General features: G+C 37.5%; 12 protein-coding genes across 12 annotated transcripts; 3 read left to right on the top strand and 9 right to left on the bottom strand.

Moving 5' to 3' along the window:
- Nucleotides 1-189: 189 nt before the first annotated feature.
- Nucleotides 190-1,902, bottom strand: exg2 (cell wall glucan glucosidase Exg2; the record flags this gene model as incomplete). Its single annotated transcript, XM_056182553.1, has 1 exon — nucleotides 190-1,902. The coding sequence occupies one exon, from the start codon at nucleotides 1,900-1,902 to the stop codon at nucleotides 190-192; it is 1,713 nt and encodes a 570-aa protein (XP_056038683.1).
- A 277-nt stretch (nucleotides 1,903-2,179) lies between these two features.
- On the bottom strand, nucleotides 2,180-3,430 carry nod1 (medial cortical node Gef2-related protein Nod1; the record flags this gene model as incomplete). The annotated part of the gene is made up of 1 exon (XM_056182552.1): nucleotides 2,180-3,430. One exon carries the CDS (start codon nucleotides 3,428-3,430, stop codon nucleotides 2,180-2,182), a length of 1,251 nt encoding a protein of 416 aa, XP_056038688.1.
- Nucleotides 3,431-3,950: 520 nt separating this feature from the next.
- Nucleotides 3,951-4,992, bottom strand: pet801 (mitochondrial carrier, S-adenosylmethionine; the record flags this gene model as incomplete). The annotated part of the gene is made up of 4 exons (XM_056182551.1): nucleotides 3,951-4,133; nucleotides 4,192-4,646; nucleotides 4,750-4,906; nucleotides 4,969-4,992. The coding sequence occupies 4 exons, from the start codon at nucleotides 4,990-4,992 to the stop codon at nucleotides 3,951-3,953; spliced, it is 819 nt and encodes a 272-aa protein (XP_056038689.1).
- A 1,859-nt stretch (nucleotides 4,993-6,851) lies between these two features.
- acp1 (F-actin capping protein alpha subunit) lies at nucleotides 6,852-7,724 on the bottom strand (the record flags this gene model as incomplete). The annotated part of the gene is made up of 3 exons (XM_056182550.1): nucleotides 6,852-7,358; nucleotides 7,411-7,604; nucleotides 7,655-7,724. The coding sequence occupies 3 exons, from the start codon at nucleotides 7,722-7,724 to the stop codon at nucleotides 6,852-6,854; spliced, it is 771 nt and encodes a 256-aa protein (XP_056038686.1).
- A 256-nt stretch (nucleotides 7,725-7,980) lies between these two features.
- emi5 (succinate dehydrogenase complex assembly protein Emi5) lies at nucleotides 7,981-8,458 on the top strand (the record flags this gene model as incomplete). The annotated part of the gene is made up of 2 exons (XM_056182549.1): nucleotides 7,981-8,273; nucleotides 8,332-8,458. The coding sequence occupies 2 exons, from the start codon at nucleotides 7,981-7,983 to the stop codon at nucleotides 8,456-8,458; spliced, it is 420 nt and encodes a 139-aa protein (XP_056038687.1).
- A 155-nt stretch (nucleotides 8,459-8,613) lies between these two features.
- icp55 (mitochondrial intermediate cleavage peptidase Icp55) lies at nucleotides 8,614-10,201 on the bottom strand (the record flags this gene model as incomplete). Its single annotated transcript, XM_056182548.1, has 8 exons — nucleotides 8,614-8,796; nucleotides 8,846-8,953; nucleotides 9,004-9,225; nucleotides 9,266-9,343; nucleotides 9,437-9,820; nucleotides 9,865-9,995; nucleotides 10,043-10,075; nucleotides 10,177-10,201. 8 exons carry the CDS (start codon nucleotides 10,199-10,201, stop codon nucleotides 8,614-8,616), a joined length of 1,164 nt encoding a protein of 387 aa, XP_056038802.1.
- Nucleotides 10,202-10,238: 37 nt separating this feature from the next.
- Nucleotides 10,239-10,639, bottom strand: SOMG_03758 (uncharacterized protein; the record flags this gene model as incomplete). Its single annotated transcript, XM_056182547.1, has 3 exons — nucleotides 10,239-10,278; nucleotides 10,332-10,434; nucleotides 10,483-10,639. The coding sequence occupies 3 exons, from the start codon at nucleotides 10,637-10,639 to the stop codon at nucleotides 10,239-10,241; spliced, it is 300 nt and encodes a 99-aa protein (XP_056038801.1).
- Nucleotides 10,640-10,860: 221 nt separating this feature from the next.
- pby1 (P-body associated protein Pby1) lies at nucleotides 10,861-12,207 on the bottom strand (the record flags this gene model as incomplete). The annotated part of the gene is made up of 3 exons (XM_056182546.1): nucleotides 10,861-11,025; nucleotides 11,078-11,161; nucleotides 11,215-12,207. 3 exons carry the CDS (start codon nucleotides 12,205-12,207, stop codon nucleotides 10,861-10,863), a joined length of 1,242 nt encoding a protein of 413 aa, XP_056038365.1.
- Nucleotides 12,208-12,707: 500 nt separating this feature from the next.
- bun62 (WD repeat protein Wdr20) lies at nucleotides 12,708-14,324 on the bottom strand (the record flags this gene model as incomplete). The annotated part of the gene is made up of 1 exon (XM_056182545.1): nucleotides 12,708-14,324. One exon carries the CDS (start codon nucleotides 14,322-14,324, stop codon nucleotides 12,708-12,710), a length of 1,617 nt encoding a protein of 538 aa, XP_056038799.1.
- Nucleotides 14,325-15,263: 939 nt separating this feature from the next.
- On the top strand, nucleotides 15,264-15,983 carry pho86 (ER resident protein acetylase Pho86; the record flags this gene model as incomplete). The annotated part of the gene is made up of 1 exon (XM_056182544.1): nucleotides 15,264-15,983. One exon carries the CDS (start codon nucleotides 15,264-15,266, stop codon nucleotides 15,981-15,983), a length of 720 nt encoding a protein of 239 aa, XP_056038522.1.
- Nucleotides 15,984-16,761: 778 nt separating this feature from the next.
- On the top strand, nucleotides 16,762-21,720 carry SOMG_03754 (HECT-type ubiquitin-protein ligase E3; the record flags this gene model as incomplete). Its single annotated transcript, XM_056182543.1, has 1 exon — nucleotides 16,762-21,720. One exon carries the CDS (start codon nucleotides 16,762-16,764, stop codon nucleotides 21,718-21,720), a length of 4,959 nt encoding a protein of 1,652 aa, XP_056038519.1.
- A 398-nt stretch (nucleotides 21,721-22,118) lies between these two features.
- zds1 (serine/threonine protein phosphatase PP2A regulatory subunit, Zds1) lies at nucleotides 22,119-24,290 on the bottom strand (the record flags this gene model as incomplete). Its single annotated transcript, XM_056182542.1, has 1 exon — nucleotides 22,119-24,290. The coding sequence occupies one exon, from the start codon at nucleotides 24,288-24,290 to the stop codon at nucleotides 22,119-22,121; it is 2,172 nt and encodes a 723-aa protein (XP_056038354.1).
- Between the last annotated feature and the right edge of the window lie 1,237 nt (nucleotides 24,291-25,527).

Here is a 25,527-nt window from a genome sequence, read left to right as displayed (position 1 = left end):
ATAGAATATTTTGTAATGATCTTAAAAGATAATAAATAATATGACTTTTAGAGCTTCTAATTTTCTATCTAACTATACATAAGGGGGCTATACATATTTATAAGTAAATTATCTCTTTTTTCTCAAAATATGCTTGTCAAAATATATGGAATAAAACAAAAAGAAAAACGAAAAGTTATCCAGGTCATCCTATGTAGACGTGAAAGAAGTCTTCAACATGCTGCAGTTGAATGCTCGATCAGTTGAGTATGCCAATTCAGGCAACAATCCTGCAGCTCGAGACTTCTTATAACTCCACTGTGTAGCATTCTCTGTATCCCAATTCCAATAAAACCAGCCCCAAGTTTTGTCAAAAGTTTCCATTTGTGCGGTAGCAAAATTGTAAAGCTCTTCACGATACTCCTTTGAGTAGCTACCAGGGTCAGCGTTTGCAAACGAACAAGTGCAATCTTTTTGTGAAGGGCAACACTGAAGATTTCCACTTGGCGAAAATGTTCCATCCCATCTGGCGCCCTCACCCACGTTATTCAAAAACTCTGCACAATCGGTGTCGGCCAAACTCCATTCGCCAACAATTGTTGGAAGCTTTGCCTTTTGTTCTACCTCTTCTCTCCATGAGTTACAAACAATGTTAAGTTTATTCTTATAAGGTAAGCCAATAAGGAAGTCATTAAAAATAGTGTATCTATGTGCATCAATGAGCACATTCGGAAAATGAAAAGGGTCAAATTCTTCTTCCCAGTCTCCTGGTCCTCGAAAGCCGTCGCCTACAGATATTAAAGCACGGGGATTAGCAGATCTGACGATTTTGTATGCTTTTTTATGCCAATCATTTATTAGCTTACGATCGATAACGAAAGAGTTTGGCTCGTTCAATAATCCGTAGATAGTAACAACATTTCGGTACCTTTCTTGGGAAAAGAAGGTTGAAAGTTGCTCATGTATTTTCAATGTACGGTTAGCGTTTTGGTTTCCTTCGGGTCCAACAAGCCAATTAAGCTGATTCAAGTAACCACCATGATTCCAAGAATTTTGATTTCCTGGTGCTGCATGAAGGTCCAAGTTGACACGTAAACCCTGGGAACGAGCCCATTCAATTACTCGCAACAAATAACGCCAGCCGATCCCAGAAACACTCGTCGCGTTTGAATCCTCGTGCAAAATCCAATAGGGAAAAGTAATACGTACATGATCTAGTCCTGCTTCACGAACTTCTTCAAGCGTCCTTTTAGTTACAAACGTACTGTAGTGTTCTTCTATAACTCTTGATGCATTTTCCCGAAGATACTCATGCAAACTTAACTCATCACGTAATATGTTGTGTGTTCCATTATTGACTCTAAAGAAAGAAGGAGTGATAAACGGCTCCATTGAAAGCCAACCTCCAAGATTAACGCCACGGATTGGGACTTCTCCATACGGAAACGGTTTATTTAAAGGAGGAACTGAGGGATTTGCTTGAACCGTATCATCATAAGTATCGTAAAGCCCCATAACGCTAAGGTTTCCGACCATTCCTTCTGTAAACGTAGTATTGAAATCCGTTTTGTCTAACCATATAGTAGGATCTAATAATGTACGCCTTGCGTATTCTGGAATTGGGACAATATTGTCAACTGTGTCAATTTGGTTATCAGCTTCATCGCTTTTAACAGAAATGGGTGATGAGACGTTCTTTCTTGAAGCCAAATGTTCACCTTGGAGCCTGGCACTCGGAATGATTAAGAAGAATATTATAGGCAAAAAGACTACCAGACAAACAATAACTGACATTAAGCAAACCATGGTCGCAAATATAACAATTGTTTTTTTTGAATATGATTTGGTAGATCGGGGTACGCTGAAATCATCATCTGGATTCTTCAAAGATTCAGCCGATTCCGTATTCATTACATCGTCCATAGTAAACAAAAAGAAAAGAGAGGACACGACAAAAGAAGGACAGTTTATAACGACTATAATATATGCTTGAAAAAGAAAAAATAAACCTAATAAACCGGTATTTATTTATAAACCTTCATTGCTTAGGAAATAATTTAGTCATAAGCAGTCCAAAGATTTCAGATGGTGAATCTATCAGAATGACGTTACCAGGAATAAGTGAAATATGCAATAAAAAAAAAATAAAACCATTAAACGTTGGATATCCGACGTTCTGCACCTGCCTGCACAATAATAATCATGTAAGTCCGTGCTCGGTAGCTGCTAAATGTTCCTTTTGATACGCTTTAATTTTTCGCTCAACACTAATCTTTTCTTGGAATATTTTTTCTTCTTGTAATTTCTTCGAGTTTTCAAAAGAATTGACTTCATCGGCGAAAGTTTCATACAGTGTATCAATTTCCTCACGAATTTCCTGATAGCTATTTGAAGCATTTCTTAGTTCATCGGAAGCTTCAATAAATTTTTTGTTCAGTTTTTCGTAAACATCAATTGGTACCATGAGAATTGTCGGTTTACTTTTGCTAGCTATTTCATCATTATAATCTTTAGTTTGTTGCTCATAGTCGTACTGTTCCATAGCAGGAGAAACTACTCCTGGGGCTGCTCGTTCTTTCTTGCTAGCAGAAAAATCCGCATTAAAAGTCGTATTTCTTGGAATGTTGGGATTTTCAGTGTGCCAAGAAAATTCTGATCCTGCTTGCTTGGTTCTTTGCGTAACTGAATTGATATGATTATTATGTGCAGTAGAACCTTTTTCCTGGTCTGTAGTCAGATTGACATTTTTTTTTTGGATTCCTTTATCTATTAATACCGGTCTTTGATTATTATTTGGTTGAGGAAGAGGATGAAGCACCCGGGGAGAAGGAGGTTGAATTTGGAATATCTTCTGTGCGTTTATTGATACATATTCAACCAGAAAATACATTTCATCAACCTGCTCTTTTGGTAGGATCACTGCGGCAATAGATGCAAAAAACTGGACACGTTCATGATTTCCTCCTCGAAGTTTAGACAGGACAATTTGTACGATAGAAAAAAACACTGAGAGCATTTTTATTTTAACCTTGGGAAGTGAAAGAAAATTACTTTTGACCTGCTGAAAGAAAAATTCATTGTTAACAGAGGAGTCATCAGAAGCAAGCCTTCGAAGAGCAAAACAAAATTGTCTATCAAGTATGTGACCAGCTTTTTCATATATTTTGTCCTTCACATAGAATAAAAAGGAACCAAATAGTATCTTAGAAGGCACACTTTCCAAAGATATCGGTCGGTAGGGACTGTCAGCAATTAAAAAGCTCAGCTTAATCATCTCTAGCTCTTCAGCTTTCGTAAAACTATGTAGGACGCTTTCTACTCCGGATTTGATATAAAATGCTGCTTCATAACGTTTCAATCCAAACACAAGGTCGTCAAGAAGAAAATCTCCATCATTACTAGTGCTAGCAAACTTAGGACTAGAGGGGGGTTTGGGTAAAGGTTTCTCCATGAAGAAAATTTAAGGGAAAACCGACGGCGACTTTTATAAACTTTGGGTGTTAGACTTTGATGATACTCCCGTTTTACCTTTCAAAGTCAAACGAACTAAAAATGTATTCCAAATTACTAAAATTACTAGTAGATCTCTCAAATCCCTTTTAAGCTATTGAAGGCACCAAACATTGATAGAAACAGAAGTTAACTGGTGGTGTTGTCAAGGAAAACCCAAGAATACGAAAGATAAATGTAACACTAAGATTCATTTGCTGAATAGTATTTCTTTGTAAACGATTTTATTTCTCAATTTTCATTTTTATACTTGATTAAATTGTAAATTTCTTTTTGAATTGATTCTATGTAATACGAAAATCCAAAGTGTAGCAAAAAACAAAACTCAAGTATCTATATTCAATATCATTTAGTGCTCCAAATACGCTGACCAGCATAAATAGCCAAAAGAATTTTTATAAAAGTTTCTGGGGGTGATATCAAGAAAAGAAAGTGCTTGTAGGGATATATTAAAAAGAGATTTAAAGACCCTTTTCATTGAAGATGTGATGATCATGGATGAAATTGAAGACAGTGTCGTAAAATCCTAGGAAAATGGCACCTCCACCGCTGAGCCAGAGAACACGAGGAACGATGCCTGAAAAAAGGGCACGACCTCCTTCAAATTGAATGATATTTTTCACCGTAGATACGTAGGCCGTTCTCTGTTTACGTTAGAAGAAATGCATAATACAATGGATAGTGTCCCGAATATATCGTTACCTTTTGTGAAAGCATAATTCTCGTTTTTATAACGTCAAGGGGAGTAGTAACTGCAGCAGCAATACCTCCGGCAAGGGATCCAGACAAAGCGGCCTCGTGAGCCAGATTCTTCTCTCGGTTGTTGGAAGTCCTCCATGCCTTTTTGAGATATTCCCATAGAGGAAATTGTATTAATGTGAATGGAATCTCTCTCGCAATGGTGATTCCGTAACCAGAATATAAACCTCTCAAGGATTGCTCGGATTTCCAAATTGTTTGGAGAACATTTCCGGATGAAAGTGTTCCACCAGAAGCCTGAGCTCTTTGCTTGATGACTTCCGTAGGAACTCGTACCAAGCAAGCAGCAATTTCGCCCATTGATCCAGAAGTCATATGGATTACTGGTTCAGACAATGGAAGCTTTGAACGGCTGAGATTGGTTTTCATAGTCTCATAAGTTGTAAAAAACAAAGAAGCTGACGATGTTGTTAGTTACTGTTAGTTCGTAGGAAAACTTTATTTTAAATTTTTAAGTGAAATCATTTGAAGAAGCTCCTTGAGCTCTCATAGTTTCATTACCTCCAGGAGCACTGCCAACCAAGATGCTACCAAGGCCTCTATACACGCCTTGAAATCCACCATTTGCAAGAAATCCTCCCTTTGCTTGCAATCGAGTTTTTAACGTATCCACTGGAAATAGAGATAAATCAACAGCCAATCCTGCGCATATTCCAGACTAAGAATTTGTAAATAACAAGAGCCTCAGTTTGAAAGAGCCTTTAATTAGCCATTACTTACGCCTAATGCTTCAATAAAGGACATGGTGTGTCTCTTTTGTCTAATTTAAATTATGGATGCTTTGGTTGTGAGTAGAAAAGTTATTAATGAAATCAAGGATGACATGCAATCGACTGGTTCATCTGAAGACAGTTCAAGTTCTTCGCTCTAAGGGTTTCTTTTAGTTGGAAATTGATGTTTTACATATTGATACAAGATTAAGAAGCTCTACCGAAAAGAAATAGAAACGGAGAGTTTATAATTTTTCCTGTATTGCTGAAAAGTTAGCACGAATGACTAATTGTTGTCAAGCAGAGTCTTGGATGAATATATTCTTGATTATCTACAAATTTAAAATAATTCCTCGAAAATTGGAAAAACCTATGCTGAATGTAAAATCCAAAAAGGCATACTCTCGATTGATATGCAATATGCAACGCTTTGTTGAATGCTCGACAATCCTATAAAGATAAAGAAAAAAGAAAAGAAATTGAAGTTTTGACTTTTATATGAAAATTTCTTTACAATGGTGTCTATTCATCGTTAACGCTCTTGATAAAAGTGGATGTCACAAGCGAGTGATTGACACATGTATCTAAGGTGTACGATAATCCTGCCATTCCTTGATCTCATATTTGTTTTCTATACCCGTGAATTACACTGGGAAAATTCTTTGTATGGGGTTGCTTGCATTTGAATTCCCATCATCAAAACTTTCTATTAATCATCTCTAATTTGCTTTCACAGGTCTGCAGTCATAATGCAACCGTTTCTCTGCTTGTCGAAAACATGCGCTTTAAGTCTTTCAATGATTCCTTGTTGAACCGTATTCTCGATTGTTCCTGTATAATTAGAAGTAACTTTCTATTAAACATGGTTCACATACGTTCACGAATTGATAGGAAATAATCCTAACATGGTAGAGTGTTTTGATAATGGAACCAACTATCTAGCCATTACTTTCAAACCTCACTTGAAGCTGATGAGCAACTCTACCTTCTATACCAACAACGAAATAAGAATCAGGAAAGTTTCAATCGGATCTTTTTCCCAGTAAAAGTTGGCTGTTATGGCTGGTTTCTCTCTATTGCATTTTGCAAGCGAGTAGATTCTGCGTCTAACCTAATTTGGTTGTTTGCAATTCTTTTGCTTTTAAAGATAGGCTCCAAATGAAATATAGATCTGAATGCTCTGCGAAGGTTTGTAACCGTCCCTGGTTTACTGCATTGCTGTCTTTACTCTTTGTCCATTTGTTTGCCGATATAATCCTCGATTCAATTCCGAACTATGATTATTTTGGAGAAAACACTTATCCGTAGTGGCTCGCTTACTGTTTCATTGAAACCATTATTCCTTGTTATATTTGGTATCCCTCCCGAAATGAGCATATTGCTTAGAGAGAATGTGGACCTTCAAGCCCTTCATTAGCTATTTTTTGCTTACAATCATCCAATTTTTTTATTAGCTTCAAAATGGTACCTTTTTAATAACTTTTGGTAAACAATTGTGCAGATTTATTGTAACTTGTGTTTACATCGTTGGTGAGCTTATGACAAAAAAAGAAAAGTTATTTCTTGTCAAAAGTCCATGATTATTAAAGAAATTGTAATTGAATAAGTAGAAACGATTGTCTAGTTTCTAGTAGTCTGGTCATCAAGCTGGTCAGAAAATCTAGCCATAAACCAAAAAAAAAACAACTTGTAGAAAAGAAGTGGATAGACTTTTGAAGCATTGATACATGTCCAATACTAAAACAGAGGATTTCTTTAGAATAGACAATGAAAATAATAAAAGAGAGAAAAAGTTCGTTTCACTTCAAGTCCAAAAGGAATAGGTTTTATAAGCAACAGGTTCAGCTTTGTAAGATAGTTTCATTAAATTCTGGGAGCAGATCAAGAGCTGGCTTATGTGTTTCTCATGCGTAATCCTAAAACATTCTCCCAATTAATTTTCTGGCGTGTAATAGGAAGTTGTCGGCGAAGTTCTTTGAACTTTTTATCATTCAGGGAAGAAAGCTCCACATTAAAAGAGCGCTGATTTGCATTTTCTGTTTCTATTAGGGCATCTGAAAGCTTTCCAGTATCATCAACGCTCACATCAATAGGACGCTCGGCATCTAACCAGACATTACCATCTTCATAGTAATGCACCCTGATAAAGGAAGTTCCACTTAACTTCTTCCTCTCCGTATCATACTTGCAGACACACCTCCAACGACCGTTATAGTAATTTTGAGGGTTATACTTTACGGACACGAGCATGATGCTGTATTCAGGAACATTCGCATCCTTTTGTAAAACTCCAATTGATACATCAGACAAATAATGATCCAAAGTAACCTTTTGAATTTGTTTAACAATGTCCTCTGAGATAATTGGTTTCTCTTTATAATCCTCAACATCAATTGCTTCCTAAAGCATATTGTTAGCAAGAGCATTTCTTTGGAAGTGCTTTCCTTCATACCATTGTTTCGAAATTCACTGCAAAGGACTTTTGCAATCGTTGATCATAGTAGCGACCGTCATCCAATTTGCTTTCAGAGGAAAGGACTGCTCTTTCATCTTGGGATAACGTTACAGGAGAATTTGAATCTTCATGATGCAATTGAAGTTGCTTTTGAATGCGGTCCTCGTCGGTCAATCCAAGTGCTCGAATATCTATTATTTCAGTGTGAGAAGCCGTTTCAGCGGTTACAACAAAATATTACCTTGTACCACCTGGTTAACTTCACCAGGTGGTGATTCTCTAATAAACTTATATATATATTCTCCGTCCATTTATTTCAACTTGCACTTTCTGGGTGGTAGAGGGCAACTGGTAGAAGATGGCATAGGCTCCTAAGGATGGTATATGAAAGTAGAATGGAGGTATTTTTTACTTGGGAAAAAATTATGAAGAAGAAAAATCAATAAAATAATAGAACAATTTAAATTTATTGAATGTCAAAGTCGGTTTCACAGTTGTCCTTGTCTCTAGCCGACCGACGTATACGCTCCCCGGGAACTAGTATGTTCATAACCAATATCAGCCAAAATGTTGAAAGCATCTTTTAATCAGGCAAACAGTCTTTTTGTGAGGAATTCTTTACATTTTAACGGATTTGTTGGCTTACGCTTCATTACTACGAAAGGTGATTTAAAGCGAGTTGATCGCGAGGACGAAACAGAAGAATCATTACGAGCAAGACTAAAGTACCAATCGAGGAAGAGAGGAATTTTGGAAACGGATCTACTCCTGTCAAACTTTGCTAAAACAAGGCTGGATAAGTACTGCGTTTCTGATCTCCAAGAATATGACCGTCTCCTTGATGAACCCGATTGGGATATGTAAGTGCTAATACTCAACTATTTTTGTTATATTGGCTACTAACCTTTTTTAAATTAGTTTGTATTGGTCTTCTGGCGAGCGTGTAGTACCTGAACAATGGAGAAATAGCAAAGTACTACAGGAACTAAGCGCCTATTGTCGCAGCCGGAGAGATCATACATTACGAATGCCCGATTTATTTTAAATAAATATATTCATTCATTGAAGAATACCTCTAAGGAAACACCTAGTACCAATATACCATTTTTGACCTCGACTTTTCTTTTTCTGGTGTCCAGATTGTACCATAATATTAGTTATGCCTTTATCCTCAAAAGTAAAATAATAGAGAAACAGAAATTACAACTCAGAGCTTTCACGTAAGCTCTGAATTTCCTTGACTTCCTTGGGCGTATCTTTTGTTAATACAAATGGCTCTTGTTCTCCCACCAGAACACTATCTTCTATACGAATAGCAATTCCCTGCGCCCATTTTGGCCAACGGTTATTTAAGGGAACATAAATTCCAGGCTCAATGGTCACCTAAAGATGTCAGCGAAAAAATAAAAAAGCTCACTAGGTAAGTACGTACAATTTGGTTTTTCTTCAAAGGAGAAAAACTGTTGTTTGAGTAGCAGTCGTGGATTTCTAAACCAATCTCATGACCGATGGAATGCGGATACAAAACGTCCTCGATTTCCTAAATTTCGTTAGTTTTTAGTGGGGATGAATTATTTTGTTGTACTATACCGATTTCGAACCATATATGCCAATTTGCTTAAGCTCCTCTTTCAACAAAACAGCACTCTCATAGTGGATTCTCGCCAAGCTTAACCCTGCACTACTGGTGCATAAGTCGATGCACTTTTTTTGTACGTTTAAAACAGCTTGGTACAAATCTCGTTGGGCTGGTGTAAACCCCCTTCCAGTTGGCCAAGTCCGAGAAATATCTGTAACATATCCTCCATATTCCTGCAAGGTTAGCATACCTGGCGTTTACACAAAGACGTACGCCTCCTGCATCCACTAGCACCATATCATTTTGTTGGAATGCATCGTCATTCGCCGTATAGTGAATGCAGAGTCCATTCTATACTTGGTTAGAACAGATAAGGATATTACGGGATATTAATGATTTTCTGATTTTATGGCTCATAGATGTAATTTTAAGTAGAAAACTTACTCTTCCCCCGGCTACAACAGGTACATAAGCCGACCGTTGACAACCGCCCATTTTGAATCTATATTCGAGCTCAGTAGCCAGTTGATTTTCTTCAAGAAAGTCCTTCGCCATGACTTCTCTGTATGCATTTCCACTTATCGATGCTGCCCGTTGTAGACATGATATTTCACTTTCACTTTTGATTGTTCGCAGGGGATGCAGAAGCTCGTTAGCTGATCGAAACGGCTTTTTGCTCTGCAAATCCCTAATTTTATCCCGAACAACATCTGGAGAAGAGCCTACGGGATCTTTGTAAGGATAACCTCTCTGTGTATTGTAGAATACCCGTTTGCATCTGTTACCAAACTCTTCAATCACAAACGGTGCTTCCCAATTTTCTTGAATCTACACGTTCAGTTAATATTTTTTTTTTCATAATCAGTACTTGCATTCTCAATATGGAACAAAATTCTCCCATTTTCTACGCCAGTGCGAAAGCCTTCCCATTTTTCCGCATACGAATTTTTAGGTGGAAGGAAGAGAGCAAGCTTATAATTTTCAAACACGTCTCTTTCTTTCACTATTGGAGATTAATATAAATGAAACCTTTCCCTTGTTCACACATACGTATAAGTAGGATGGAATCAGGCTCCAAGCACCCTTTGATGATGTTAGCAAATTGCAATAAATCGAGCGTGCATTACCAGTTAGATAATAACTAAATCATGTTAACCTTTGTGTCGAATATGGGTATAGCTTACAAATTTGGGTCTTGATGATACTCATAACTAGACGATGTTTATTAGTTTGGCGCAATCACAAATCATGATGAAAAGGCATACAAAGCTGCACCACACATGTATCTAAAAGAAGTTAATTTCAATTTTTCATAAAGCATGATAGTTTTTCCTCTTACTTCACAGCGGCAGAAGTGGTAATCAATAAATCACCTTCTTGCATAAGTGCTGCCACATTATCCCTCCTGGCTCTATATTCATCTGCGTTTACTTTCGGTGTAACTGAACAGCATTAGGGTCTTGAAATATATCATCAAACTCAGCACATACGTTCTCCTGGTCGTAATAGATGCGGCCGTGTAAATGAGGTTGGCTGACCAAAGGTTTTGCTACTTTTGGTACGTACATTAGGTTGCAATGAATGCAATAATTCTTTATTTCCAAATAATTTTTTAAATCCATGACTTAAAGAGCGTAACGAAAGCATTTTTGTAAGGCATTAGATATTTCTACAAGTTGGAACCGGAGACGAGAGTGTACATATATAAATACTAGAATAAGTACCAACTACTTACTATAAACTTTATTTTTTAATTAACTTTATTCCGTATATACCTTATTTTTTAATGACAAACTCAAAATTAATACAACCTCAAACTGACAGTATTGTGACATCAAAGGTGCCTTTAATAGGAAGCCCTATGAAAATTAAAAACCATATATTTTTAGTTCGCGAGCTAAAACTAAGTCAGAAGAAGCCCCACACTTCTTCTTTGGATGAAAGAAAGGGACGATTGCAGTATGAACTACAGACTTGAATAATCTTTCAACTAATCCAGATAATTCATCACCCGTTTGTCTAAAATCCGGATACTATTATACATTAGTAAATTATTTGAACCCACAAGATGTCAATTATACTCACAGCATTCACTTCAAGTAAGTGTACTTGATTAGTTTCGTCGACCATGAAATCAACTCCAAAAATCTCAAACGAGTTGTTCAAAGGCTAAACATTCATGTTAGTAAATTGTATGCGAAAGCCTTAGTAGATATGCATACCTGAAAATGAATTCGTTGCGTAGTTGCAGCAGCTTCAAAAACATCTCCCAATATGTGTACAAGAGATTCAAAAACTTTTTCCTTATTATTAATAGAGCTATTCCAAAATGATTGTACGGAGGCCTCTCTTGGAGCGTCTCCTTGGATGCATGTGTTGCTCAATTGACCATACAAGTTGATTTCGCCATCGGCATGAGGAGACTCGTATTCGTCTCTGGCAAGCAAGCACAGCATTTCTTTAAACAAATAAACGGATAAACCACCAACGGCTAAAACATATGCACGGATATGAAATTTCCTATTGTTTAGTAATAAAGGATTGGCAATGTACCGTTGTACAAGAAAATGGCGGATTTGATGAATGACGATTTTGTTTTCTGGATTTCGGTCATTTACTGTCAATGCACCTATATTTTCTATCTCGTTTTCGCGAGATGAATGGTTGGACTCTTCATCATCATCACTTAAGGCTTCATCAAACGAATCAAATATAGCTTGCAGTTCCTCAATTGTAGAGAAAATACGGATTCCTTGTGCACCATCACACATGCTTGGTTTCAGTATATACCATTTTCTTTGTTGGGGTTCTAAAGCTTCGTTGTTTTCCAGCTCTTGTCGAAGCTCATACGACTCCATAAGCGAATCGTCTAAAAACTCTGCATAATCAAGCTCTAAAGAAAATGCTTCAGGAACAGCCGTCCTCAGAATCGATTTTGGATTCTTGGCTAAATAGTGTACCACCGTGTTCCATAAGTATTCTTTACGAATAAGTGCTTTTCGAATAACATAAGAGCATGCTAGCGTCCCAGTATCATCACAGAGCTTGTCAAAATCAATGTCTTCATATTGTGCCCAGAATAACTTCGCGTCAGCTCGTGAATCCACAAATTTCAATGGAATTCCACTTTCTAATAATGCATTTTTAATTTTCGGTTCTACATATGAGTCCCTATAGTTTACATAGACCGGGATGGTGTCTTCTGAACCAGACATCGAGTGGCACTTGTAACGAAGGATTGATAATGAAATTTGCAAGAAGGAAAGATATGAAGTCAAGCCAAGGGAAACTGGCTTATTTTATTTCTTTTTTAAATCTATTATGAGAAACAGATTAGAATGCATTTGGTTAAAAGGCAACCAGCACACGTTGAGATATTCGGGGGACTCATCTGAAAAAAAAAAATGAAGAATTACTAGAATCTGTCATCGTCTATGCTAGGTTAGACAATATTTGATAAAGATGAAAAAAGGTTTAAAAAATAGCTATATTAATATGTATATACACAATTACTGACTTTGAGATTGGAACATTGTTGGAGAATATAACGCCGATCATTTTCTATTTACACCATTTAAGCTAAACTTTTGAAGAAAATCATACGCGCATCTATGAGAATGAAAACAAACACTCGACAACTCTATCGATGGAGAAAGTATCATAAAAACAACAATCATTAAGGAAGTAAGCATTTACAAGCAAGTATAGCTTTCGGTCAACATGAGGGTCTTTGCCAGATTCGGATTCTCCCGTTCAACGAGCAAGTAACCATACAATCAGGTTGGAAAACGACGGATGTCACAGGCGCCTCATCAACAGTGTAGGAGGTAATTGGGGATATGATTGGAATGAGAGATCGAGAAACTGTTGGGTGGATTGTTATGTCATTTTGTTCAAATCCTTTGTAGCCTGATTGAACATTAAGATCACCAACATCATCGAGATCACTCATAGTCGGCTTGGATGGTTCAGCATGATTATTAACGTAGTTAAGGGCAGACTTTGGGCGGTGAAGTGCGCTTACGAGAAAATCCCATAAAAGCAATTGGCAGTCGAGGCCAACACTGGCGATGCGGTAACTGTCGTCTTTGCAACGCCATCGGTCAAAAGTTATACCCAAGACCCAAGACTTATGTCCTTGACAACGTGCAACAAGTTTTCTTTGGGGAAATGAGTAAACCGATAGCATATCATCCTTTCCGCCAGTGACAATAAACTTTCCATCTGGTGACCAAGCTATACATGATAAGCCGCCAAAATAGCTGTGAAAAATGTCAAGCATTTTTAGTTCTGCATACTTCAAAAGTTTCAAAGTTCCTCGTTCGGATACGACCGCCAAATGTTGGTGGTCAGGAGATGTTGAAAATGCATTAATTGGGGAATTTGAAAAAGCAATACAAGCAACGGGATTTAAAGGTTTTCTATCGTCGGGAGAAGGAAAGTCTTTAAGCACAGTAAAAGTACCACGCGAACTTAGATACAAAGATTTCAAGTTTTTTTCCGGAATGGAAGAGTAGAGCGGTTGCTCTTGCTGGTTTTTGTCATAATATATAACCCATCCATTCTGAAAAGACACCAAAAATACGGACTCTTGATTAGGAAGCCACTGAACAGCGGTTACTGAGTTATTATTAAAATGTCCACCTTTATTGAACCGTAAGTACTTGTAATTGATGGGATCGTACCACAGAACATCACCCGTATCAAACCCGATGATAATTTCTAAAAACTTTGGAGTTTTTGTAAATTCATTAATGTGGTGACTCACGGGGCGAGATCTGTGAAAGTCTATGCGAAGCAAAGTAGAATGGGTGCCACTGGTACTTAAATCGAGCCAGTAGAAAGACTCTTCATGGTTGGCAAAAGCATATGTTGTTCCAAGAGAAGGGGAAGTGTAGAAAGAACGAAGAATATTCTCATAAAAAGTAATAGAAGAAATAAAACATTTAGGATTAAAGGTAGAGCTTCCTGGGCGTGAGGATGGTCTGTATAGCTTGAAGTTACTGGAGGAGTGAGTGTAGGACTTTCGTTTCGAGCTTTTGTAGTTTTCAAGGATATTAGGGACTTCCCGGCCTTCTTCAGTATAATGTACACCAGGCACTTTACGGAGTTCTTCCATGTATTCTTTCCCTAAGGCACCTTCCGAAAAAGGAAAGGACACGATTTGTAGATGAACTGGGGTAGGACTTTTTATAGGAGTATTTGGGTCAAGCGGGGAGCCTGAGATATGATACTTTTGCGTTGGTGCCGACAACTGAAACTCGTCCTTCAAAACATATTCTCCTTCGCGAACAGCTATAAATAAGACTGGACGAGTGATACTAGATGACATGGTGAAACAGGAAACGGACGATAACAAATCTGTTGTTGATATTTCAATCAGTTTGAGTAATTAAACTTTGAAGGAAATAAATTATACCAGCTTTGTATTCAGCTGAGTTGAGATGATTATGAAATGGTAAATGACAGCACCAGTTGGGAAATTTTGACCAAAAAGAATGAACCAAACAAAAACCAAGAAGAGCTTTTAAAAGTCTAGAGGAAAGAAAACAAGAGGTAAAAAGCTTCTAAATACGAAAGATGACTTCTCGTCCGTAAAGAAGATTCAGTCAGCAAATCTTCATAGACGCAATCCCCTAAATAGAATTGTTAATCTTGCTTCAATGCCAAATTTCAGCAGTAACAATTCGTTTCTCTGCAACATTCACTTGTTAAAGGTATTGTCCGTGTCAAATGGCAATGAAGCAATTATCTCGGACAGCAAATTGTGAGCTCTAAAGTTTTTGTAGAATTTATGATAAGGATACTGTTTGGAATGCAGTAATAAACAAAAAGTCGAAAGACAGTCTGAAGTCTGCAGTTGTGTTTCATTCATTTAGCTGTCTTGTTATTTGATATTGTCTATTCATTACTATAAGCCTTGTGCGAAGCCGGGGAATTCCAAAGGATTATTCGTATTTGAAGGCTAGGCTAACGAACATGGACTATAAACAAACTGAGAACTTGTAGAAATTGGTTCCCAAAGTAGATCCTTTTTTAAGGGTTTCTTTCTTTTATTACTTGATTGGTTCTATTACTATACTTCTTTTTCTAAATTGTACTAAGAGAATAAGAGCTCTTGCTCTATACGTTTCATGGCTGCCCTTTCACACTTCTGTCCTTCTCGTAATATTACTTCCTATATTTTTGGCGTAAAAGGGTTTGCTTGTTGTATTGGAATAAGGAATTGATTTTTAACTGTAATAAATAAATATTAAACAAAAAGCAGAAAATGTCGGAATCTTCGAAAGAAGTAGTCGAAATTCGCCCGGCAAGTACTGAAGAAGACTGGAAAGCTGTCAAAGCCATTGCAGTTAGTGGTATTACTGGACAGTCTAAGAACCTTTCTCAGCAAATATTTTGGCATCCTATTTACTTGGCCGCTTTTGGATTCGTTTTCTTAGGAGTATATCGCATGACCAAAATGGCAGAGGGAAATACAATTTTGAGGACGGTCTTGTTAGGAGTCTTTGTGAGTGCTTTCTTTTTAACAATTATGGAAATTCCCTGTCGAAATCTATTTTCTTCTATTGCTGACGAAATGACCGAAGATACTGGTAATTTGCGCGACGAAAATCTTAAGCATTTCTATTTAGCCTACGTCAACAAAGATCGATTGATTGGAATTATTGGTATCCTTCCTCCGAATGCAGTGGGTGCTTACAACAATACTCCTACCATTGTTCATTGGAATGTGATCCCCAAGTTTTATAAATTTGCTTACGATTTGCTCGACGTGGCCTTAAACAGTGCAAAAAAAATGAAGCAAAACAAGGTTTCAGCTGAGTCATTTACTACGGATAAATGGATTTTACAAAGTCTCAAGTCCGACGGGTTTGAACCTGTTGTCGATGAAGCATTTGACTATTTGTCTTTCTTTGGTTTGCGACATGTCATATTGCAAACCAGCCTCAAAGATCGACCTAAAGGTGATAGAAAATTGAGAAACTGAAGAAAATGATACGTTTACTTTTCGTTTGCTTGCTCTTGTGATTTATTAGAAAAACCCTTCACTAAGAACCTGAAGAAAGCTAGTGCTCAACAAACTTAAAAAGGAAATCATTATGAAAAATTAAGGTTGAAACTTTCAGAAACTCTTTCTACTCCATTCCCCTTTGTAATGATCGGTAGGAATTAAATGCCGACTGCAACTAGCAAAGATTCCCATGAATATCATAGCATTGAGCATTCTTCAGCATAATTCCTTGTGTACCTTGTCAAAGTTCACTTAGAGAATTTAATTTGCAAAGCAATTACTAACTTTGCACTTTATATTGATAGCTATTTTCATCGGATTCTAATGTTTTGCATTTAGTTATGGTACAATGACATTCTTTTAAAATTTATTCATTCACTCATTTAACTTGCGAAGCTGCAAAGCATTTATAGGGATCAACCGTCTACTGTATTATGCTCTGTTTGTTCTCTTCATACATACTCACTACTTCAGTCATACTTATTGATGGCAATTCGTTATTGCCATTTTCTTATGTAAGTTTACAAAATTTAACTAATTAGACATATCTTGAAATATAAGACAATTTCATTTATTCATTTCTAATATTCGACGAATGCTTTTATCATAATAGTGTGATGGTGTATTTGTCTCAGACAAGGAATTCACATTACTTCCGCTACTAACACCTGGTAAAGTTACAATAAAAAATTCCAGTTAAGTTTTTTGTTTCTTTTAATAGATCCAACGGCTAGATATCAATTAGTATATCTACATGGTTGCAAAGCTTGACTTTACCCAAGCCGACCTTCATCCTGTTAGCAAACCTGCGTCCAACCCTTATTCTTTCACAAACTCGAGTGACTTAACCAAAAAGCATTATTTAAGTGAATTAGAGAATACTTTAAGAAAGACAAAGATTAGGATATCAAGTGATGTCGAAAAAATGAGTGTCTCCATATTGCCTTCACAATCAATCCATATGCAAGATTCCGTGTCCTCTGGATTGAATTACAGAAACAGAATTGACTCTGGTAGGTTAGGAAACTGCCCTTATCCTAAGTCACATAATCGACTGCAGAATTCAAGTCCTTCGAGACTACCATACGGGAAGAAAAAGCCTGGATATCAACAGTCTCAAGGTTTGCCAGATCCGTCGAAAATCTGTCTGGAAGACTTTGCTTTGAAGAGTTCTTCAACAGGCCCCTCATCATTAATGCTTAGCAATCCCAGTGAAAATAAATTATCGGAGGTTCATTTGACGAATACGACGAATAGCTCTAATACTTCTAATGGACAAGGGAAATCTAGTGGAATCGAATCCGGAAGCAACAGGGATTCATCCAGGATAACTCGCGACTTTGACCAGAGTGAAAGTAACTATCATGAAGGAAGTGGAGCCCCATATGAAAATAGCAATGAAGATGATTATGATTTTGATGAAAACAGCGATGCTAGCACTAATGAAAATAATAATGATGATGACAATTATGATGACCAAGAAAGCAATGACGATAATGGTGATGAGGGGCACGATGATAGCGACGAAGATGAGGAGGACGATGAAGACAAAGACGAGGAAGAAGAAGAAGAAGAAGAAGAAGAAGAAGAAGAAAAGGATGAGGATGAGGATGACTACAGCTTCAGAAACGTCGCCTTTCGGAGTCCAAATAACATATTTCGTCGTCGCTCCGGAACAAATTTCCCTGACGAAACCGGAGACAACATTGATGAGCAGTCTCTTTATAGTGAACTTAGCCGGCTTCAAAGAAGTGATCGTTTTCGCCGCTTAGCCTCAAGTGTCCTTTCATCTGGTAATTTGGAAAATGCAGAGGACGATGACCTTGGTGCTAGCGCATTTTCCTTTAATCCGCTTCGTTCTTCTGTCTTTGCTCCTTCTGGTCAATTTTCGCGTCTGTTGAGGGGAATTAAAGATTTTAGCGATCCGACCATTCAGTTACTTTCTCTCCAAGAACTTTCCGAGACTTTTGCAATGAGCACAGAAGATATGTTAATAGGAGTCTTTTCCCCAGATGCGTTCATCTCTGCCTTTTCAGATATCCTTTCTTCTGAACTCTTAGTTGGAGAAACTGCAATCCAACTTATGCTTACTTGTGCCACTTGCATATCCAACATGATGGAAGCCCTTCCACTTTCTATGGCCAAAGTTGCCCATAGTCCCATCGTCCGCGTCCTATGCGAAAGGATGTTTGACATGCAATACATAGATATAGCTGAGCAAGCTTTGGGGATTTTCGAAAAGTTGTCTGTTGACTTTGGTAATTGTATACTAGAACACCGTGGTATGCTAGCTGCTCTGCAATACTTTGATTTTTTTTATACGAACGTCCAGAGAACGGCTATTTCGCTTGCTGCTAATTGCTGTAAGCATATTGACGAGTTTAATGCCGAGTTTGCTGAGGAAGTTATCCCTTTGTTATCCAATACTTTACAGTCTTCTGATTCGGTTGTTGTAACGAAGGGTTTTGAGTGTTTGGAAAGTATTATCGATTCATTGAATTTCTCTCCGAATATAATCAAATCACTCATAAGCGAAGATTTAATTAGCACTGTCATAAAAGCTTTGACCACGAGCACTATGCAAAAGAAGGCCACTGATCTTCAAGTTCAACTTTTTCACATAATTTCATCATTATGTATAACCTCTAGTTCTTTTATACTACCTGTTTTAAATCATGGACTTCCAGAAATTATGTATGAATTATTGTGCGGGCTTCCACCTCCAGAGACCTCGCATCATTCTAGTATGGTAGCTATGCAGAGTCTCTATCACTGTCCTAACAGTCTCATTATCGCTTTATTGCAAACTATAATATCATTTTTACCTAAAGCCCCTTTTGCCGGACAAGCAGACTTGGTAACACGAATTCATCGAATGGATAGTATATTACTACCAATTGTACTTGACATCTACTCCACCGTCCCTACACACGAAGTGAAGTTATTAGCAGTATCTACAGCACTTATGATGTTAAGGTCAATTGATGGTGAAGATCTAAGGCGTCTAGTACAAAATTTGCCTTTATCATCCTTCATTGCATCTATTTTATGTGCTAGAAAGGCGGACAATTATTCAAAACAAAACGCTTTGGAAATGGCGATTTACCTCCTTGAAGCCCTACCTGATGTTTACTATTCCCTGTTTATAAGAGAAGGTGTCGTGCAAGAAGTTGGATACATAAGCCGTTCCATAAATTCTGATTTAAAGAAGCTAAAGCTCAGTATTTCATTCTCCCAATCCAAGTCTACTCATCGTCATGAAGAACTAAAGAAACTGTCATCCATTAAGGCGTTATCCAAAAGTTTCTTAGGAAATTACGAGATTGAAAGCCTGGAGAATCCAGTGCTTCACGATTTAATTGATCTTTCGAAGCGCTTAGCTAGTGACGTTTACGTTGAAAGCTCTTGTAAAGAACTTGCAGTAGTTTTTCAAAAAACGACCAACGTCACTAGTTTTGAATTGTTACACTCAGGATTAATACGTAGTTTGCTTTTGTCCATGCGGAAACCTAATAGTAACGCATTAAGGTACTTTTTGTTGTCAATGAATAAAAGCAAAGAAACGGAGGTTTTAGAATATGAAGGAAGCCCGCTTATGTCGTTCATATTTTGTTTACAGGAGCTTTTGTCGAGAATTGAGAATTTTCAATTAACAATTTTACCTTCTCTTTCATATAATTCGTTGGAACACGTTTCGTCCAGGCAATTTAAAGTTCGATTAATTGCTCTTCCCGGATCCAACATCCAACCCCCTTTCCGTTCATTGATTGTATCAATAAATGGGTTAGCCACGATTCGAGTATTGGAAAACTATCTATATACTCGAGTCCTTCATCGGGATGAAAGTGAGCGTCGACTGTCATCATTTCCTGAAAGTGACTCATTGCAGGAGTCAGGCGACTCAACCAGGCATGAATCTTTTGAAAATCCAACGGATTTATCTCAGAATGAAAACAGTTCCATTGGTTCAGGTTCTGTAAATGAAGCTGATTCTTCTGTACCCGGTGAACTCAATTCTAGACATTTTGCATTTTGTCTTGGTAAAAAGCTTTTACTGCCAGAAACCACTATTTTTAAAGCATTATTTAGTTTTATTGAACGGTCAGATGAACACACTATTGATGATATATGGAAAACAACAATTCCCCTATATTATGGCGAACCCTCTTCTTATAAGGAAGACAATGAGACTCAGAATTCTGTAGACGAATCGGAAGAAATTCCTAGCAAAATAAAAGAAATACTAGAAATGTTACGTGTACTATATTATGGTGTTCGTGATTTACAGACCATATTTCCCGAAAAGCATATTCGGGGAAGTCTTGAAAACGTACTCATGGAATTTAGTAACTGGAAGTTGAGTGCTAAGTTAAACCGTCAATTGGAAGAACAGTCTATAATTGTGCATGGATGTACACCTTCGTGGTGTATTTCTTTAACTTCTGAATATCCATTTTTAATACCGTTTGAATCACGCTATCAACTACTGCAGTCAACATCGCTTGGTTTACCAAGGTCAGTGGCTTTTATATTATCAAGAAATTCCAATTTGCCCAAGAATGAAGGCTCTTCTATTCTTCAGTACGTAAGTTTACGTCGTCAGAAAATTAGAATACCAAGAAAAGATATGTTTAATTATGCTTTGCAGGTTCTATCTAGCTATGGATCTTCTGATAAGGTATTGGAAATAGAATATGAAGACGAAGTTGGTTCTGGCCTAGGCCCGACATTGGAATTTTACACTACTGTTTCTAGAGAGTTTACGAACACTGCCTTCGACATCTGGAGAAATGAGCATAGTGAATCACAATATGTTTTTCATGCTTCTGGTTTATTCCCTTCACCCATATCGACGGTGGAAGGAAGCGATGAAAATAAAAAAAAACTATCGCTATTTTCGGCATTAGGAAAATTCGTTGCACGTTCAATTTATGACTCAAGAGTCGTTAGTTTGCAATGTAATCCGCTGTTCTTTGCAAGGGCTATTCCGCTTACTATCTCGTCAGTTGCAAAGGTAGATAAAGGTCTAGCGACTTCATTGCGTTACTTGCAATCCCTAACTTCTGGGGTTGGGGGCCCTAATTTTGACGTTGATATAGAGAGCTTAGGCCTTGATTTTACGCTTCCAGGGTATTCCTCTATAGAGCTTATACCCAACGGAAGTACTATTTCGGTCAACAAAAGTAATTTGGAAGACTACATCAAGTACATCATTGATTTTACTGTTGGGAAAGGGATTAGACGACAAATACAAAGCTTCCAAGAAGGGTTTTCAAGCGTTTTTGCTTACTCTTCACTTCGAGTTTTAACGGAGTATGAGCTTTCATCGCTTTTTGGAACAATTGATGAAGACTGGAGTTATGAAACGCTTCTTAAATCGGTTGTTGCAGATCACGGATACACTATCGAAAGTGCACCTATTCAAAGGCTTTTACAACTTATGAGTAGTATGAACTTCCGGGAACAGAGAGATTTCCTTCAATTTATAACTGGTAGTCGAAAGTTACCGATAGGTGGTTTTGCTGGTATGAACCCACCATTTACAATTGTGAGACGTTTGAATGAACCACCATATAAACCCGACGATTATTTACCAACTGTTATGACTTGCGTTAATTATTTGAAATTACCTGAATACTCTTCTGTGGAAGTTTTGGCTAGTCGTCTATCAAAGGCCATCTTAGAGGGTCAAGGTAGCTTTCATTTGTCATAATGTTCTTATACTTGTGGACTAGGTAAATTATCTTCAAAAACAAAAAAATGAAATGCATTCACCATACCAAATAAAGGTTCATTGATTGCAATTTATAGGAGACAGAAAATGAGAAAACGTTATAGTAATTAAGTATTTAGTAAGTTATTTACACCTTACAATGTCATGCATAATGGCAAATGAGAATAAATTTCTGAATATCATTAATTATACCAAATATACTGGTCATAGAATAAACGAATGAAAGTTGGCAACATTACAAAGTAGAGAATCATGCAAATCGTACTTTATGGTATAGTACGCAAAATAAGAAGATATTTTTGAACCGATTGGATGAATTATACAGAGCAAAAATGTATAAATGACTGAAAACCAACAAAACTGACGCTCTTTCAAAATTAACCGGACTTAAGACCTTTTTTTGAAGTATGCTGAAGAGGGGGTTTTTTCCTATTTACGGATCGCCTTCTTTGGTCACCAAAATGATAACTCAAATTTTCCAACTCATTTTTCACGTTTTCGGCTGAAAATTCAGAACGTCGGGGACCACTTGGTCTGGGATTATTCTGAATTCTGTTACGAGTTGCACTAATTCGAGAAATCAAATCCAAGTAAGAGTACATAAAATTACTTAGCAACACTTGCTGAACTAAAGGCCGTTGGGCATTTGACAACTTAATGTGTGACAACCGGTATATAGCTCTTTCTGTACAAATAGGGAATCGGGACCAATAATAATCTTTATCCGGTATGAAATCCTCGGGCTTGTCCGACTTGTCAGCATTAGGAATGTTTGCTGCAGTGTTGAGTAAGGTGCTTGGAGCTTCCTGGTCGTTAATGCGCTCTTCCTTTGGTATTGCTGGACGACGAGAAATAGGTCGGAGGTTTGTAATAGGCTTCTCACTACTAGTTTCTGCTGATTTTTTTTTTGAACTGAAAAGTGACCCAAAGATGCCATCTTTACCTGGTGAAGATTGAGATGCGGATTGTTCTTCACCTTTCTTTTTTGTCTTATCTTTCTTTTGATCCTTTTCATGATCATTTGAAGTGAACAGACGGCCCCAAGGTTTTTTTAATTTCTTAGTTTCCGGTGAAGATGGTGGTTTATGGTTTGCGGTGGTAGGTTGCTTAGGCACCGGATCACTTTTTTCCTTTTCTGTAGACTCTGAAGGTTTTCCGACTTCCATTTGATTTTCTTCAAACTTGTCCTTCGCAGGTGTAGGATTCGTTTGCACAATTTCGTCGGATTTGGATCCAGGAGATGGATGCAAGGACGGTGAGACAAAATCGTCTTGTTCTATCTCACTATCCTTTGTTTTTTTGGTCTGAGATGCGATTTCGTTTTGTTGAGATTTATTGAATTCAGGAAGCTGTTCAGGTGAAGAAACTAGGTCTTCACCTTCCTTACTAATGTCATCCACTTTATCTTGAGTCTTGGAATCGGGCATCTGCCCAACTACATCGGAATCTGTCGCTGAGTCAATATATTTCAAATCACTGTTGTTTTGTTTCACTTCAGCATTGTCTTGTAAAGATTTTGATAAAGGTGGCGTCGATGGAGCCTCTACCTTTTGCTCATCTCGGCGAGACATAGAAGAGGAGGGTCTGAGAACACTGAGAGAACGAGACAGGCCATCCTTATTCATGGCAAAAGGAGATCTATTACCTAGTAAAGTGGAGGCTTTTCCACGATTTATAGTTTTGATCGAGGCTCCAGACCGTCGGATTGTAGTACGAGAAGAACGCTGTAAAAATTGGTTCGGTGACACCAGAATTGGGCTATCTTCAGGAGGTTCTGACCTCATACTATCAACAAGACTTTCCATTTTCTTGGGATTTCTGGCTAAAGACTCCAAGTGTTCCAAGTCTTGTAAGTGAAGAGACTTACCCCGCTGGATGTTCTTCTTTTCGATAATTGGACTACCATCCTGATAATTCTGAGCAGCATCGTCAGCTTTGACCTGGCGAGACAACAACGAACTCCTTCTTCGCAAAGAGCGTATATGCTGCAGGGGAGTGGCATTGGTGTCCATTTGCTTCGGGTGCTTTAAATTCTTGACTTGTAAATCTAGAAAGTCTTTCCAACCATTGGGGTTTACTTCCGGATGTAAATCTGCTGGAACCCAAAATAAAGTAGATGCATCTGACTCTGACTCCGGAGGAGACATCATGACAGACCAATCTGTATGAAGATCTGGATCGTCTGTACCCTGCATGGATAATCGACGAAGATATGTAAGGGCTTCCCGTTCTTTATCCAAATCTTCTTGAGACATGCCTTCTCCGAGAGCATCTGACTGAATGCCATTGTCTTCATCAAAAGTTTCGTTCATATCAAGACTTTTATGAAGGTCCATTGTGCCGTTTCGGGAAGAATCGATATTATCAATAGCACCATGTTCATCACATGATTGATCAGGCTTCGTTTGTGAAGTATCCATTGCCTCTCCACGAGATGCAATGAAATCTCTATTTTTATTAGAGAACTCATTGGTGTCTACAAACTCTTGATTTCTTCGATTAATTTCATCAACGTCGGCGTTAGAACCTTGGTAATCAAGGGTTGGCATGTTTGTAACAAAAAGAGAATAAATAGGTTAATGCTTGGAAAATAAGAAAAGAAAGGAAAGAAAATAGAAAAAGAAGAAAAAATTTAGCCGATAGCGTGGACTATGTATAATAAATAGACGTTTGGATTATGCAACAGGGTGAATCCAAATCCGAAAGAATGAAAATGTAGCTTAAAAAGAATCAATCCAGGAAACTAGCTTGTAGAAAAGCAGCGGGATCGTATTGTCCAAGCTCAAAAGAAGGCTACTCTTTGAATCAGACGTGATATCTTTCTATTTTGGGAAAATTGAAGGAATGGCACAAAAGATCAATGCAAAATTTTCAGCTAGTAGAGAGTAATCAACAGAGATCCTATTCTAGTAGAACAGGTAATCCTAGAAAGACGGAATATTTTCCTACGATGTATTTTAAAGAGCCTTCGGCCACATGTATAGAAGACTGCAAAGGCGAGACCAAAGAGGATGCAGATAATTAAAACATATAAATGCAAAAATGATGCTTAATCAAGACACAGAACACGAAGAGAAAGAATTCGTTTGCTGAAAGAATGCTTTTGATGCAAACTGAACAAAAGCGGCCGAAGAACGGTTGAGTGCCAATGTCAAAGATTTTCTATTTGCAAATGCAAAGAAATTACAAAAACAATGCTTTACCGAAGCCTTTTATGAAGCAATGCTATCGAGAATAAACAAAGCTTGTAAACAAATACCAAAGACGTCAAAACTTTGAAAAAAATTCGTATAATTCAAAAAGGATCCCAAAATCTTTTAAAATATTTGAAACCTTATGTAGCTTTCCTTTATTATGACTCAAAATTGAAGCGTTAAAGCGAAAAAACACTGATGATTCAAATTCCTGAACTGAACTGGTGAGATTTCTTGGCTTCCGAAATCCTATGTCTTCCATGAAATAAGGATGCGTACGAGCGCGAAGGGTTACTTTTGGGAATTCTACAGGAACTCACTATAATATAAATATAAACAAAACGAAATGAAACAAGATAAAAAGGCAAAAAGACAAACGCAGAAGGGGAATAAAACAAGGTCTGTAGGAAGGCTTACTAACATAAATTGCTTTGGAAATACTGGTATATTTTCAGCAAATCCCCGTATACTTTTTTATTTTATTCTGTGTGTTAGGATCTGCACAACTTTACAAGTCGGTAGGTAAGAAAAGGTCGTTTACGTTGTTTTGAAACATACGAAGAGCCAAAAAATTGAGAAGCAACAGTATTTG

The sequence above is a fragment of the Schizosaccharomyces osmophilus genome, chromosome 2, assembly GCF_027921745.1.
Source record: "Schizosaccharomyces osmophilus chromosome 2, complete sequence".
Classification (NCBI taxonomy): Eukaryota; Fungi; Ascomycota; class Schizosaccharomycetes; order Schizosaccharomycetales; family Schizosaccharomycetaceae; genus Schizosaccharomyces; species Schizosaccharomyces osmophilus.
Note: the sequence above shows the minus strand (reverse complement) of the source record. Positions and strands in the feature narration are given on the sequence as shown.